The sequence below is a fragment of the Montipora capricornis genome, chromosome 14, assembly GCF_036669925.1.
Source record: "Montipora capricornis isolate CH-2021 chromosome 14, ASM3666992v2, whole genome shotgun sequence".
Classification (NCBI taxonomy): Eukaryota; Metazoa; Cnidaria; class Anthozoa; order Scleractinia; family Acroporidae; genus Montipora; species Montipora capricornis.
The window spans coordinates 37,447,364-37,462,363 of NC_090896.1; the positions used below are offsets into that span (position 1 = coordinate 37,447,364).

Consider the following 15,000-nt stretch of genomic DNA (forward strand, 5'->3'; position numbering starts at 1 on the left):
TCTTATTTCTCCAAATTGTACTACTAGCTCTTTTGAGAAAAAAATATGTCCTCCCAAATACACCTAAAAATCAGTAAAAAATTTACAAAACATCCCCAAACATTGATTTGTGAAATGAGCATAGGGTTTTTGTATTGCTTGAAACGCGAACAAGATATTTCCAATAAACCGATTTTAAGCGGCGTGAAAACTGCTTTCAGGTTTTACCCCCACCCTAAGTATCGCGGAGTCACTATCGAAAAAATCATCCCTCGGGGTTAACGTTTGCCATGTACATGTACCTCAACCTAATTGTTGTCGTCATTAATACATCTAACTTCGTCTCGTCGTAGCGAGAGTCCAAGTCGCAGTTGTTGTTGTAATCATCATCATCGTCATTGTCATCATCATCATTATCATCATGACTATCTTCAATCATTAAAGTGCACATGACTAGAAATTTTACCACCCTTTTTTACTTCATATCATTAAAATTCTGGCCTGGCTTGATAGGATTTCCTTATTAGAATCTTCGTACAAATGTCTGAATTGAGTTTTTTCGTAGCACGAACTTCGGCATTTTGGCCAAAAAATTGTGACATTTCCCGCGCAGCCAAAAATGTCTTCATGACGTCATCGGTTGTGTTAGATTGCAGCGTGAAATATAAACGACATTACAAATCGGAGAGTCTGCGGAAAATATTGTGTTGGTAGCGGCCCTGGGCTGGTCAGCTGCAAAAATTTCAGTTGACCCCAAGTATATCAATGTATCTTTTTTTCCTACAAAGGAGGATTTAAGATAGAAATGGACAAAAATTTGCATGCCCAAAAACACCGGCCCGTTTTCAAACCTACGAAGACTTCGATTCGGTTCTGTGTTTGCACGAAGCGTCAATCTAGCTGATGTGTCTGGGTCCGTAGATTTAACAAACGAACTTTCCCAACCATAGACGTAGCAAAAAAAAGGAGTGTCAACCAGCGATTGCAACAGATGGAGAGCGAAGGAAGGAGCAGTGTGAATTGATATGCTCTCACGGGTGAGAGCCGGTGCTCTCGATCGATCACTTCATTCTAGGTTATATCGTTCAAGTCAGATCGTTCCACTTCTACAGTGACGATGAATAACGATTTCCTCAATGTTATTTGGAACTCGGATATTAATTGGAATGCACTTAACGCGTTCAGGGAATATAAATCGACAGACAATATAAGTCCCTCGCCTGCCTGTGGATCGTGTTCACTGTTCATAAAAAATAAATTCGAAGCCGTACAACGAAAAAGGCCAAGAACATGAAATATTGTAGAAGACCAATGCATAAACAACCTCACCAAGTCTGCTTACTTTTCACTTGAGAGACTGTACACATGAATATAGACATACCTAATATACTTGAAACGTTTAAACTGCGCGCGGAGAATCTTAACGATAAATAGACAATTCGGAAATTCAAATGCTGTATTTCTGTGTATTTTCAAAACCAAAAACGTTACGGAACTGGTAACTGGTACTCCGGAAGACCTCGCGAAAAACCATCCAGTAATCGAACGTTCGAATTCGAAACGCCTTTCAAATAATATTCACATTGAAGATCCTCGCGTCTTTTAATAATAAAATGTAGACAAATGGATAATTAACTCAGGTCCTCAGAAAGATCCTTAAGCCCACGGAGGAGGAGAGCTGTAATCTGGATACCGAGAACTGAAAATACAAGCGATGGGCCCTCAAGTGATATGAACACACCGCAAGATTTCGCCCGATGTGGATTTCACGCCAAATTGTTATTCTTCCTTAAAGAACCTGACTGCAACTGCCGATAAAGAAGATCAGGGAATACTCTTTATTGCTGTGCGGGCTTTTGCCGCTTTAAATCGTAAATGTACGCTCCCCACCACACTGAATTTTCGCAGAAGTCTGCATCTTTACACAATCGATGACGTCAAAACCTTAACAGGATTCCAGGCCAGATTCCATGCCAGATTCCAAAAACTAGACGCTCCATGAAGCGTACACTGGGTTGCCTGTGGTACGTGTTACACAAAAATAGAAGATACTGAATTGGGTGGTATTGATCTGCAGCGTTCCAGTTAATTTTTTCAAGTAGGGGGTCATTAAGACCATTTGAGGGGTCACCTAGATGTCGTGCCAGCAGAGGCCCTTTGGCTCTAACGTTCACACGTTTAATTATTTTGTAATGTCCTGTCCCATTTTGAGGTATTTTAGTTTTTTAAGCCGGCTTTGGTAATAAATTCAGTTTAAAGATAACAAAACACGTTCTTGAGTAAAATCACACGTTTCTTCTTTTAATGAATAGTCTGCAAAAAAAATGCAAAATTGCTCTGACGGACGTTTTCCTGCATGTCATGCATGTCTTGCAGTTGCACTAAGCAGACGGTTATTGCACACACTAAGGAAGGACTGAAGATGTTGTTTCCGCTTTATAATTCCTCTTCTTTTCAGTCTAATCTGATGCCAGGTCAAAACATTTTTTGGCTTTACGTTTGCACCAAAAAGTACCATAAAAGCCGGGAGTTAACAGTAAAAGCCAAGCCAAAAGACAGAAGAAGAAAAAAATAACATAGTTTTTATATAACTCTGAATCGAATTCTCATCGAAAGATTAAGGACAATCGATATCGATCATAAAAACACGAAAATTTCTGCAATCTGTGACTTTTATGAATCAAGGGAAAGGTCGTGATGTTCTGTAAAAAGGAAGAAATTGATCACGTTCTAGGCAATCATAAAGGTGCACGTGATCACCTTAATGAACTACCTGAATGAACTATGGGAATGATTGTTAATCGTTCGTCGTTTTCAGAGTGAAACAGCGAACTTTTTAGCCAATAAAATTCCGTCTTTACGTTTCATCTGTCGGGTCAGGAAGCCTTCTTTGTCGGTTTCCTGAGAAACGTATCTATTTTGACTTCAGGGTGAACTAATTACACAATCACGAGGTTGAGCGGTCATGTAATTGAAAATCTAAACATCTATGAGATACAAAAACAGACTTGCGAATTATCGTAAATCACATTGCTTACAAGTACAAAAGCAAAAGAAATGGTTAATAAATATGAAGTTTTTTACTATCTGAACGTTTTTGGGTTAGAGTAAAGCGATACATTGTTGAAAAATCTTCCTGATTAAGGAGCTATGTCACGTAAATGATGTAATTTCGACACTCAAAATTCGCAAAAAGAAAGCATGAGTTAAATGTAAACAATCTTCGCACTGGCACGTCGTTGCAATTAACCAGCATTAACCAGGAAGTTAAAGAAATATTGTCGTCTTTTCAAATAAACTTCATTTTACACTATAATGACAAAACAGATATTTTTCTGAGGTTAAACTTTGCTACTGATTTAATCTTTTGTCACAGAGAAAAAATTCCTGTCTCCTCGCGTATCACATTTCAACGCACGTATGTAAATTTGTTAAGCTCGACTATTACACAACATGATGAATTCATAAAGGCCACCTTTTCCAGCGAAAAAATTATTGAAACAAACAACATATTTGCTATTAGAGGCAATAAACCCTTCCTATTTCATTGCGTGCGTGAAGAGGATAAACTCAATCGTGTCAAATTACCATACGCAACAAAATAAATTTTAAGTTCAAACCCTTTCCTGAAGAACCTTTTCCTTGAATAATGAAGCACAAAATAGACGACAAGCTTCCTTTCAAATAATTCTTGGCTGTCACATTTGCGTTTATTTTTTTTTACCTAAAGACTGTGCAGAGTTGAGAACAAATAAATACAAATAGCCAGACAACAGAGATCACGGATCCACTAGTACTTAAGGCGTTCGATTCCTTCTCTATCTTTGTTGAACCCATAAGTTACCAGAGAATTTTCCATTTGGTTTCAGTGTTGTACATAACATCACACTTGGTAGAATATTAGAAATACAGCTCACTTTGATTACGGCGCGACGGGCGAAAGATTGCTGTTGAAGACCATTCATTACTCGACGCTTTTAAGATTCCAGATATTTATTTTTCACCTCTTGTTTTGTTTATCCAATTAACGTTCCATTCTTGAGATCCATATGGGATCCTTTTTTAAAGACCCACTAAAACGCCATTCGCGTTACAATGACTTTCGACGCCATTGTGGGTTAATTAAATGTTCTACTGTGTCCACCGGATAAAATTTACGCAATTCTACCCCCTCAAGTCTACCAAACATCATGCAGAAGACGCTTCGCACAAAGACACTACTTTGCAGGGGAGGGACCGGAATGACTTTTCCCGACATGGAAAACATAATAATAATAAAAAAATATTAATAATAATAATAATAAAACGACGAAATGAAACGCAGATTCCGACTGGGTCTGGCAACCCAGTAAAAATACGTGAGGTGTCTTCGCATTTTAGATAATGTTCTCGGGACAGAAATTAAATTGTTTTTATACAGAAATGCTTCTTAGACCATTACAATTTAGATTTATAATAAAAAAAATGGTGGTAAAATTTCGAGTAATGTGCACTTTAAGTTACGTTTGAGGGGGTTCATTTTATTGCTGATTGGACGTGGTGCAGATAAACCAGCAAGCACCTGTTAAAATCGTTTTGACGTTAAGTTTACTCTGGGCAATTTCTTTTCTGCACAAATTAAATGGGCTGGAAAAGACCAGGAAAGGAAGAAAGAGAGGTGTTTCGAACAGTCAGAATTTTCATTCGAAAGAAGAGACATGCTCATGCAGTGTGCATGTATGTCCCATCCATTGGACACTAAATTAGACATTGTTGGAGGAAATAGTAGAACACATTTCCCAGAATTTTTTGTCATTGTTTGTTTGTTTGTTTTTCTTCTTTTGTTTTTTTAATATTCGCCCTACTAGCTGGTAATTCTCCAATTTGTCGAAGCGCAACTAAAGCGCGCTTTCGAAAATGGCTTTTCTTCCTTTGTACCTTGAATACTTACAAACATAGCTTCTAGCTGTCATAAATGAGAAAGGGTGTCTGTTTTTGGAGTGTTAAAAGCATAGGGAAATATCAGAGAATAACAACTTTCCAATAAAAGGAGAAAAAGAGGTCCCAAGTAAAATAAATTTATTTTCACTCAGCGGCTCCGCGTGTTCAACTGGTCCCAGGTCCCACTCACGCGAAAACCAGCCAAAATGTCACGCTTCCACGCTGTCGCGTGACTGGATTTCCCGTTCCCGTTGTGACATGGAGGAAATTAAGTGGCGTTTTGTCGAGACAGAGAGCTGTGTATGGTAAGGGATCATTGACGGTAGTTGGTGCCATGGAAATCGACACAGGTCCCTATCAATGCAAGGCCAAAAATGACCTCGGGGAAGCTTCTGCAGTTACTACATTAGTCGTCTGGCCTCCACCAAAGTTCATCACTAAACCACCTAGAGCAGTTACAAAACTGACTGGTGAGACATTGTTGACGAACTGCTACGCAACCGCTCAAGCCTCGATTTCGTGGAGACGCGTTGGGGGTGCCTGGGAAGGGGGACGAATGAAAGTGAAAAATGGATCGTTGGAAATTTCTTCTTTGGAGAAGACTGACTCTGGATCTTACATTTGTGAAGCCAAGTTGCTGTTCTATACTATCTCAACTACGATGACATTGAAAGTAGAAGGTACCTAAACGGAACTTGACGATTTTCTAAGAGAAATATTATTGCACTTTTCTGAAACAACTTAAGCCTGGTTTTCACTAGCAACGCAAGCACAAGTCCAAGCATAAGTAGCTTATTCTAAGTGAAAACGAACGTCGACATAAGCATCATTCAACCAAATCATTCGCCATTTTGCTCAAACGCTCAGACGCAGGGAATCTGGAACGAGCGTTTTAATTGGCCAGACGCATAGAAACGTAGCAAATATCCTTGTTCTTATGCTGTATTTCGTTTTTACACAACGCAAGCGAACGCAAACATAAGGGCAACCACAAGAAGAAGGAAAAATTTTGATACTTGCGCTTGTGTTTATGCTTGCGTCAACCCTGTTTTTATGGTGGCGCGCTCTTATTCTTCGCTTTTGCTTTCGTGCTAATGAAAACCAAGCTTTCAGCATCCGTGATAGTCGTCGGGGGGCTGTAGGTTCGACCCCTGCGAAGGAGCAATTGGATTTTTTCTAAGGATCCCCGAGTCACCATCGATAGTATATTTCTTCATTTCATTCACCTGGCTTAACATCTACCACAAAGGTAGAGCTTCCGAACTAGTAATCGGAAGTTTGTAGGTTCCACTCCTCCAAAGGACCATTCGGCCGGGATTTTTTCGAGTACCCGCTAGTCACCAACGATAATGTTTTTTTCATTTCATTCACCAGGGTCAACATCTATAACAGTGGTAGAACATCCGAACTAGAAATCGGAAGGTCGTAGGTTCGACTCCTGCAAAGGAGCACTCGGATTTTTTTCCGAGTATTCCCGAGTCACCATCGATGAAACATCTATCACAGTGGTAGAGCATCCCAACTAGTAATCAGAAGGTCGTAGGTTCGACTCCTGCAAACGGAGCACTCGGATTTTTCCGAGAATCCCCTAGTCACCATCGATATATATATTTTTTTCATTTCATTCATCAGGGTCAACATCTATCACAGTGGTAGAACATCCGAACTAGAAATCGGAAGGTCGTAGGTTCGACTCCAGCAAAGGAGCACTGGGATTTTTCCCAAGTTTCTTCGAGTCACCCACCATCGAAAAAAATCATCTCTAAGCAGTTGTTCAGAAGCCTAAAAAAATCCTGGACTGAACGGGTCTCGAACTCATGGCCATTTGATGTTTCACGTGGAATGAACTTGTAATGGACCACCTGCTAAATGGATTAATAATAATAATAATAATAATAATAATAATAATAATAATAATAATAACTAAATTAATTTACAATGACGACTTCCTGTTATGTGAGCCTCAGTTTACAATTTACAATTGTCTCCCTTTCACCTGTTTTGGGATACGTATTTGTTTGAACGTAAGGATTCGGCTTCACTTCATAACATTCTTTCATTTACAAACGTTTTGTAACATTTTTCTTTCATTAAGTAAGCAGAGCAGCGATAACGGCCACAAAACCGTCGCATCATAATACTGTTTGCGCTATTGTTATTAAGGCGTTCAGATAACAAAGAAAAAACATCCATATGCAGAGCTGGTAAAAGGGACAAACTGATATAATGATATCTGAAAAAATTGACAAGAGACATTGAGTTGATTAGAGCTATTGGGTAAGATTATATGTAATATAATGGTTTGTTTTAATGTTATTCTTACGTTAGATTCCCTCGTAAACTTTACGACAAATGGTCGCAAGGGACGTTATGGTGTCATACAAAAGTTCTCAATCCCAAACAGTGGACGTTACAAAATCAAAGCCTGGGGCGCTCAAGGAGGAACACACTCGTATAACTACGGAGACAACCCAGGAACTTACTACGGAGGCAAAGGAGCGTTCAAAGAGGGAACGTTTACGCTGAGTAAAGGAACAGTGCTGAATATTGTGGTGGGACAGAGAGGAGGAGATTCTGTGGAGGTGAAAGGAGGAAAATCAACTGGTAGGACTGCAGCTGAACTGGGATTGTCTGTGGAGGACAATGCTGGAACAGGGGGAGGGGGAGGAAGCTTTGTTTATACAACACGTAATGTGCTTTTGCTAGCTGCTGGAGGGGGAGGAGGTGCATCTGGTGGATACAACGGGGTTGATGGTCAGACGGGTACTAGTGGGGCTAGTAGCGTAGGAAAAATAACTTCTCAGAGCAGAATGGGGGGAACTGGGGGACAGCCAGGTCAGTGCAACAGTGCAGATGCCAGTTATCATGGGGGAGTTGGCGCGGGATGGTTAGCGCAGGGGTGTGCCAGGGCAGGAGAAAGACATGGTGAAAGAGGTGGATCACGTGCTCAGGGCTGGGTAGGAGGACGAGCAGGGGCAATGAATAGTGGAAAATACGGTGGACCACCCCCTGGTGCAGTTGGGGGATTTGGTGGTGGGGGAGGTGGCTCTGAAGATAATGGAGCATCAGGAGGTGGAGGTGGTTACTCTGGTGGAGGAAGCGGCACTAACCAGAAGCAGGCCGGAGGGGGAGGTGGTTCGTTTTGCAGTGGTGCGAGTTGTTCCGGTACTTCTGGCCTAAACTCGAATGAGGATGGCATGGTACAAATATTCCAATTCTCTCACTAGTGATCAAAATGTATCCTAGGCGTGCGACGTCATTTAATTGGCTTTTCAAAAGCTTTCTTGAGGTATGAGAGCCAATTTAAGTAATTTCATGAAAGCAGTTACCTTTACTTGAGTTGTTTGTGGGTGTAAACGACAAATCACAAACGAGAAAGTCCCTTATGCACGCCAACACTCACGGCCATCAATCATGCGAAGTACATTCTTGTAAAGAAGGATAGCTTTTGTAACCACTCGACTACAAATTGCACTCTTCCATAGTGCTCGTTCAATTTTGTTCGTCTTTGAAGTCGAAATCATGTGATTACCAATACTAACTGTCAAAGGTGTTGCTAGTTTTGAGAAGGTGACATTGTTTTTTTTTGAGGTTCAAAGCCTGAATAAAAAACAAAAAACAAAGAAAAAACCTCAAGTTATCGGAATACTTCTACTGTTTTTTAATAGACCATTTTCGAAATATCAATATTCCACTTGACCATGAGGCAGAGAGGACAAAAACAATAGAAACAAGTTGCAATGTGAAAGATGTCAACATATCATCAAATTTCCTTTGTCTTTGTCCTCTAGACCTCTCTTTCAAGTAACCTATTAAGTGGCCACTTATTACAGTGGAATATTGTTAAGTGGCCACTCTTTCAAGTGGCCCATTATATCTCTTTGAGTGTCTACATGGGAGAAAGATTTTGAAAAGTGAGTAATATTGCAGCTTTTTCCTCAGTTTGATTTATATGATGCAGAAAGATCAGTTAGCATTAGGATTCCTTTTTGGAAAATTGGAGCATCTCAAAGTCCTTCCTCTGCAAAATGAGTTTCTTATTCTCTGTTCTGGACTCTTTCCAGTAAAAGTAATTTAAAACGGTTCTAGGATCTTTCAACTGATGGATCTTCCTATCTGTCACCCAGGAACACGCTATCAGCAGAAAGATGTTGGAGTTAAAGCAAAGTAAAAATATTTGCATGTAGCCTGAAAATACATACCGCTAAGATGATTTGTCTGCTATGATCTACCTTGTTTGTTAAGAATAACTTGAGTCACTTTATTAAGTTTCAAACCGAGTACAAATGCTCGAATACCTCGCCAAAATACAGATCAGGTGAGCTCAAATATCGGAGCTTGGTCTTTTTCCCTCCATGTAAACGTGAGGATGTCTTGTGTTTTAGTATTACACTTAGGAAAGTTTTAAGGAGATATCAATAAACTGATAGTGTTTGGGGGTGTGATCATTAGAGTGTGATAAACGTAAACCTATCAATGAATGTCAAGTAAACTCTCTTTGCTTTACCCGGAGGGAAGTTTAGTTTAGTACTGTCATTGTTGTCCTGATAATAAACTGGCGTTAGTATCGGGTGAAGACAGCGCCGCGCTAATGACGCGAGTTATTTTGCGCAGACACCTTGGTTGTGCATTTTAGAACTTTTTTCGCAGAGTTATAAGGAATATTGGTTGATGATTGACGTGGGTATATTGGATATGTACACGACAATACAAGGTAAGAGGGCGAATCCCCCAGTTTTGGTCCCGAAGAAAATTATTTGAATCCTATTTTTTAGTTGACGACTCCTCAGTATTCAGTTGATGTTGATGTGAAAGTGGACTGCGCGGTCATGGAACAACAGATTTTAAAAAGCCTTTCGCAACACTTGCGCAATCTAAAAATACTAAAAATTTCAAATAGCTATCATGGGGTACAGGGAATAGTAAAATAAATAAATAAATAAAAGCAAGGTGACACACGATAACACCAACCCAGTGTGGCCAACGCATCACGCATGTGCATAACCATTTCACCCGGTCAATTGGCAGCCATGGACAGCTGTTTCAGCCTTGTTGGGCCTCATCAGCATGGCATAGCCAACATACCAGGCTGGTGTTTTTATTGTCGCAACATTCCCCTCCTCCGCATTGCGAAGCGAAGCTCCGTCCTCTTTTTGGGAATTTATACTGGTTTGCGACAAGGCATTCACTTTTCTTTTTCCCGCTTGACCGTTCAATAATTGATTTGCCCATGGTGTCCTTTACATTGCAGAGCACCTTACAGTGTCCTTCGGTTTAAATATTACTTTGCCGTGTTTTTGTAGTGCAGCCCCTGAGTCTCTGCAGCACCTTTTCTCTGACTGCCCTCCGACCCAAAGTGTTTTGTCAGGGCTCCAATCCTAACCTGCGATCAAGCGTAGTTTTCTTGAGACAGGGCGCTAAAAAGTACCTTTCCGCACCATGTCTAGGGAAAAGTACGCCTGATCGCAGGTTACTCCTCATGCTTACGCGTTCCCCGTTGTGCTCATCTCTCCTATGTCGTAAGTCATATCCTCTTTGGTTTTAGCCAGGTAAACTTCGCTGTGTACCCCGTATCTTTGTCTACATGCTCAATGTGTTTAAATATAGCAACTGGCTGACTGGTTCTCTCGTAATGCCTATCGTTTACGTGCGGTCCTTCCAAGTGCTATTGAAGTTATTTCTAATATCTGCGATCGTGTCCGTTTTCATCTCCCTATTTACTTTCGACGTTTCCATTCTGCCCGTCGTTTACGTTATTAGAGACGTTAAGATACCACAGTTCCGAATACGGGTACGGGTTCGGGTAGGATTACCCGTACCCGTACTCGGTTACACGGAAAACCAATCAAACTTAAGGACGGTGCCTGATATTGTTATTGCGCATACGTTCTGCGCATCTCGCGATACTCGGATTTCCTGTTGGTAATGCTTACTAATACAGGGATATTTATGCGTGGTTTAAAACTATCCGCAGAAAATAGATCTTAGTAAGTACTCTTGGTATGCAAAAAGAAAATCGGGGGTAACCATGCATTTTTGAGAGATAATTAAGCTTCAATTTAGAAAGAACGCCATACATTGCTTTGTATTTTAAAGCTTTTTACAAATATCATTCATGAATTATCTCTTTTTAAAAATGAGTAGTTACCCCCAATTTTCTTTTTGGATTTCAAGAACACTTGTTAAGATCTACATTTCCTGCATAATCACACACCGGGGCAAAAATATCTTTAATTAGTAGGCACCGTCCTTAAGATATACCGGGTGACACAAAGTACGTTCTGAAGCAAGATGGCGGCTCAGAAGATAAGGTTGGCTATTACAATTATGTTTTATATCGTGTTTCATATGCCATCTAAACATCGTCTGAAATAAGCCGAAAACATTTTTTATCAGATTTAATTGACTTTTTTTGTCTTTTTTTTTTACAATATGCTGCAAATATTCCTTAGCCTCAAAAATGGAAGAAGCCTCCTTTACATCTATCAAAACGTTTTAATTAAGAAGTATCCTTTCCAGTCAACATAAAGTATCTTATTTGAATTTAGGTTTCTTTCATCGTGGTTCATGACCTGTTGTATTTTAAGTCTATTTCAAATCTGTCTCAACTACAATTTCGCGAAGAGACTACACCTCAGTCATCGCATGTTTTGGTAAGCAGCACGACCTTTTGACAAGCAAGAACTTCTCCACATTTGGGCCTGATCAAAACTTTTTCGTAATCCCAAAACGTTTCAAATCAGAAAAACAATTGTTTATCCAAGAATCTGGAACGATACTATTCTGGTCTAATAAGCAAAGTTAAAGACCATAAAAATTACAGAGTTTTGAAGCAAGCAACCGTGGACAATTTTCCTGTCGGTGTACGTTGGATCAGTGGCTTGATCTGATCGGCGTTATTTCAAGTTGAAAAACTAAATATTTTAAGCAAGAGCCGATAGAACGTAGATTTGATTTTAGTGGTGTACCACTTGCTTAAAATATTGCGGTGTGCCAGAGGCCCAATTGCTTCTATTGAGCAAGACCGCCTTCTTCTACTCCTTTAATTTCTTTTCAGTTTTGCTTACTGAGTGCGGCCTCATTAAAGCCTGTAGCGTACCAAGTCTAACGTTGGATGAGTCGGTTGACTGGTGTCAACATGGGGTCTGCCATCCGCTGGTGAATTTATTCGCGAGTTTTGTCATGTTGCCCTTCATTCTCCTCCGTTTTATGGTTGTAGTGTTTGTTTTATGTTCTGTATGTTATCTTTCAGTCGTTTCTTCTTTTGTGCTCGTAGTTTCATTCGTGTAGCGTTGTTATATTTTTTTAGGGGTGCGGTTCGATTCCCCGGCGAGTTTGTCGTGCTGGTGCACCCCCGTTTGAGGTGAACCATTGTTGTGTGACGGATTAGTCAGTATGTGTGGCAGGCACTGCTCTCCCCAATGGGGGCCTGGCCATTCGCCTCGAACATCAAAAGAAGAAAAAAAAGCGAGCGAGTGTTTCAGTGATCCCTTTAATTAAGTAGCAGCTCCACATACAAATGTGATAGGCTGGGTTAAGAACAGCAAAACTGTTCTCCCACGGCAAGCGTTGAGAAGGTGGTAATCCTAACCCCAATCCTTACCCTAACCCCAACCGTATGTTGGCTATGCCATACTGATGAGGCCTAAAAAGGCCGAAACAGTTGTCCTTGGTTGCCAATTGACCTTGGTGAAACGGTTGTCTCGCTTGCGCAATGAGTTGGTCACACCGGGTTAGGGTTATAGTGTGTCACCTTGTTGTCGTTTTCTTGGTTTACAGGGGAAAGCTCTCTTACCGCATATTCTCTTGATAGTGCTCCCGAAACTTCCAAAGTGAAGGTCACGGTTGACAAAGCCAAAAGCGCGGGTGGTTGCCAAGGACGCTAGACTTTCTCATCTTCGAAGGAAGATTGGGTCGAGTCGTGATAGGTTGGGGAGGACCGGAGAAGAACGAATTTCAAAATGGCCGACGCCAGTGGTGGATGATGAAAGTGTCGTGTGTTCATTTATGTGGTGGTAAAAAAAAATAGTAATAATAATTTGATCTTTTCAAGCCAGCCAAATCATGAGTGAACGTCAGGCCATTTCTGAGCGGTCGCCATCTCCCCAAAATTCTTCAATAGCTCGTTTTATTCGTTACGAGCATCTCGTAGCTGGCATATCGGGAGGTGTTACTTCGACTCTTATTCTGCATCCACTGGACCTGATAAAAATAAGGTTTCAAGGTAAGATGCTTTGGGAAAAAGAAAGCTCCTTCTCTTTTCTTCTCCGTATGACTTGTAGTATTGAGGGAAGGAAAATTAAGAATAGTATCTTGCAGAGAATTAAATTTTATGATGTTTTATTTTCACGGGAGCACTCACACCTTACAAAATCGGTCAGTGTAAAACGCAGACTGCAGACCGCAGACTGAGGTTATAATTTAACTATTGAAAAGCTTAAACCCATTAGAATAACAGTTAAGCTTAAGTATTGTTTTCGGCCTAATTAGGCCTAAGGTTAGCATTTCTAAGGGGTTTGGGCTTTTTCAACAGTTACGTTTTAACCTCAGTCTGCACTTTACCCCTGGATCTGCAGTCTGCAGTCTGCAGTCTGCATTTTACACTGACCGCTTACAAAATCATTTAACACCAGAAAATATCTCTGGAGCTGTTTAAGTACAATCATATTGGTTATTTATTCAGACGAGATAGCAACTTAATGCATCAACATATGACGCCAAGTATGTTACAAAAGAAAGCCCAAACTGCACAGTTGCTCACAGTGGTGACCTGGACATTTAAAAATTATAATAATAATAAAAATAATGATAATAATAATAATAATAATCATAATAATCATAATAATAATAATAATCATAATAATAATAATTTAAAATATTTATATAGTGCAAAAACATGCATATGATCTATTGCGTTTTACAATAAGAAAAAAAGTATATATATATACATAAACTATATAAAACAAAATACTAATTAAGTTACAAATTTATAATTAAGATAATTTAACAATAAAAATTTAAGCAAGAGCCATTAAATATCACACATTATAGGCTAATCTAAAAAGATGAGTCTTTTAAGAGGCACTTAAATACATTTATGTTCTGGCACTGGCGAATCTCTTGTGGAAGTGCGTTCCACAGTGTAGGGGCTGCCGCAGCGAATGACCTGTCACCTAGCGTCTTTCTATTTGTCCGCGGCCTGTTTAACCCAATGATTCATTCGCGTGCGCTGTTTTGTTGGGCAAGATAACTTGGGAAATTTTCGAGGTTTTGCATTGGAAAGCGAGCGTTAAAAATAAACCATATGCGCAGTAAATGTACACAAGATACTGAGTTCTAGAATTAAGTTCACCTTGAAGAGGAAACAGTGAACTTCCAGATGATGTAAAAATATTGCTAAAAAGTGATTCAAAACACGTCCTAAGGCTCAACTGAAAATGTAAAGGTAGAATTTTTCGAAGCAGCGCGCGTTAAGCAATCAAGAAAGTTTTTGATCGCTAACTAAACAAAGCGCTTGAAAAATATTTATTATAACTCAAAATATGCCTTATGCAATTTACAGTTAAGTCTAACCACTCAATGGATAAAAATTGTTTGAAATTTATTCCAATCGCTTTGTTTTCTTGCAGGTATAAGTGCAAAAAAAAAGGGAAAAAACGCCACTGCCGAACAAAATTTCACCACGTGTTTTCTGCTTGTCAAAATACACAAAACCGCAAGATTAATTTAGTTAATTGATCACTATCATGTTTCATGAGAGAACAAACAAGGTCAAATTGTGTACAAAAATGCTCTTTCGAAAACTTTGACTGAAAGATAACTTACACAACACAAGAAAAACAACAGAGAAAATCGCTGGAAGTTTTCTCGCATTTGCAGAATATAAACGCACGATCGGATTGATTTATTTGTTGAGGATACCGATCTTCCGAGGTATACCGAAGGCGAAAATTCCTTCGATTACAAATTTGTTTTAGGAAAAAAAAAACTTGTTATTTGCAAAAAATCCATCGGTTGATCAATATAAAGCTAAATTCGGGAGCTAATCAATGCCCATTATGACGTTAATTGCTACGAAGGCCTTTAATTCTGCGCGGCTTA

At 39.7% G+C, this 15,000-nt stretch overlaps 2 protein-coding genes across 2 annotated transcripts in view; both read left to right on the forward strand.

Annotated features, from left to right (window-relative positions):
* The window catches only part of LOC138033626 (uncharacterized), an 11,391-nt gene extending 2,305 nt beyond the window's left edge, over window positions 1-9,086 (forward strand). Inside the window, exons 3-4 of the mRNA XM_068881421.1 lie at window positions 5,052-5,579; window positions 7,228-9,086. Coding sequence (XP_068737522.1) covers window positions 5,052-5,579; window positions 7,228-8,126 — 1,427 coding nt within the window. The 3' untranslated portion in view covers window positions 8,127-9,086. The remainder of the gene's footprint in view (window positions 1-5,051; window positions 5,580-7,227) is intronic.
* A 3,769-nt stretch (window positions 9,087-12,855) lies between these two features.
* LOC138032725 (solute carrier family 25 member 32-like) overlaps window positions 12,856-15,000 on the forward strand; it is a 24,212-nt gene continuing 22,067 nt past the window's right edge. Inside the window, exon 1 of the mRNA XM_068880429.1 lies at window positions 12,856-13,123. Within this exon, the coding sequence (XP_068736530.1) occupies window positions 12,964-13,123 (160 nt within the window). The 5' untranslated portion in view covers window positions 12,856-12,963. The remainder of the gene's footprint in view (window positions 13,124-15,000) is intronic.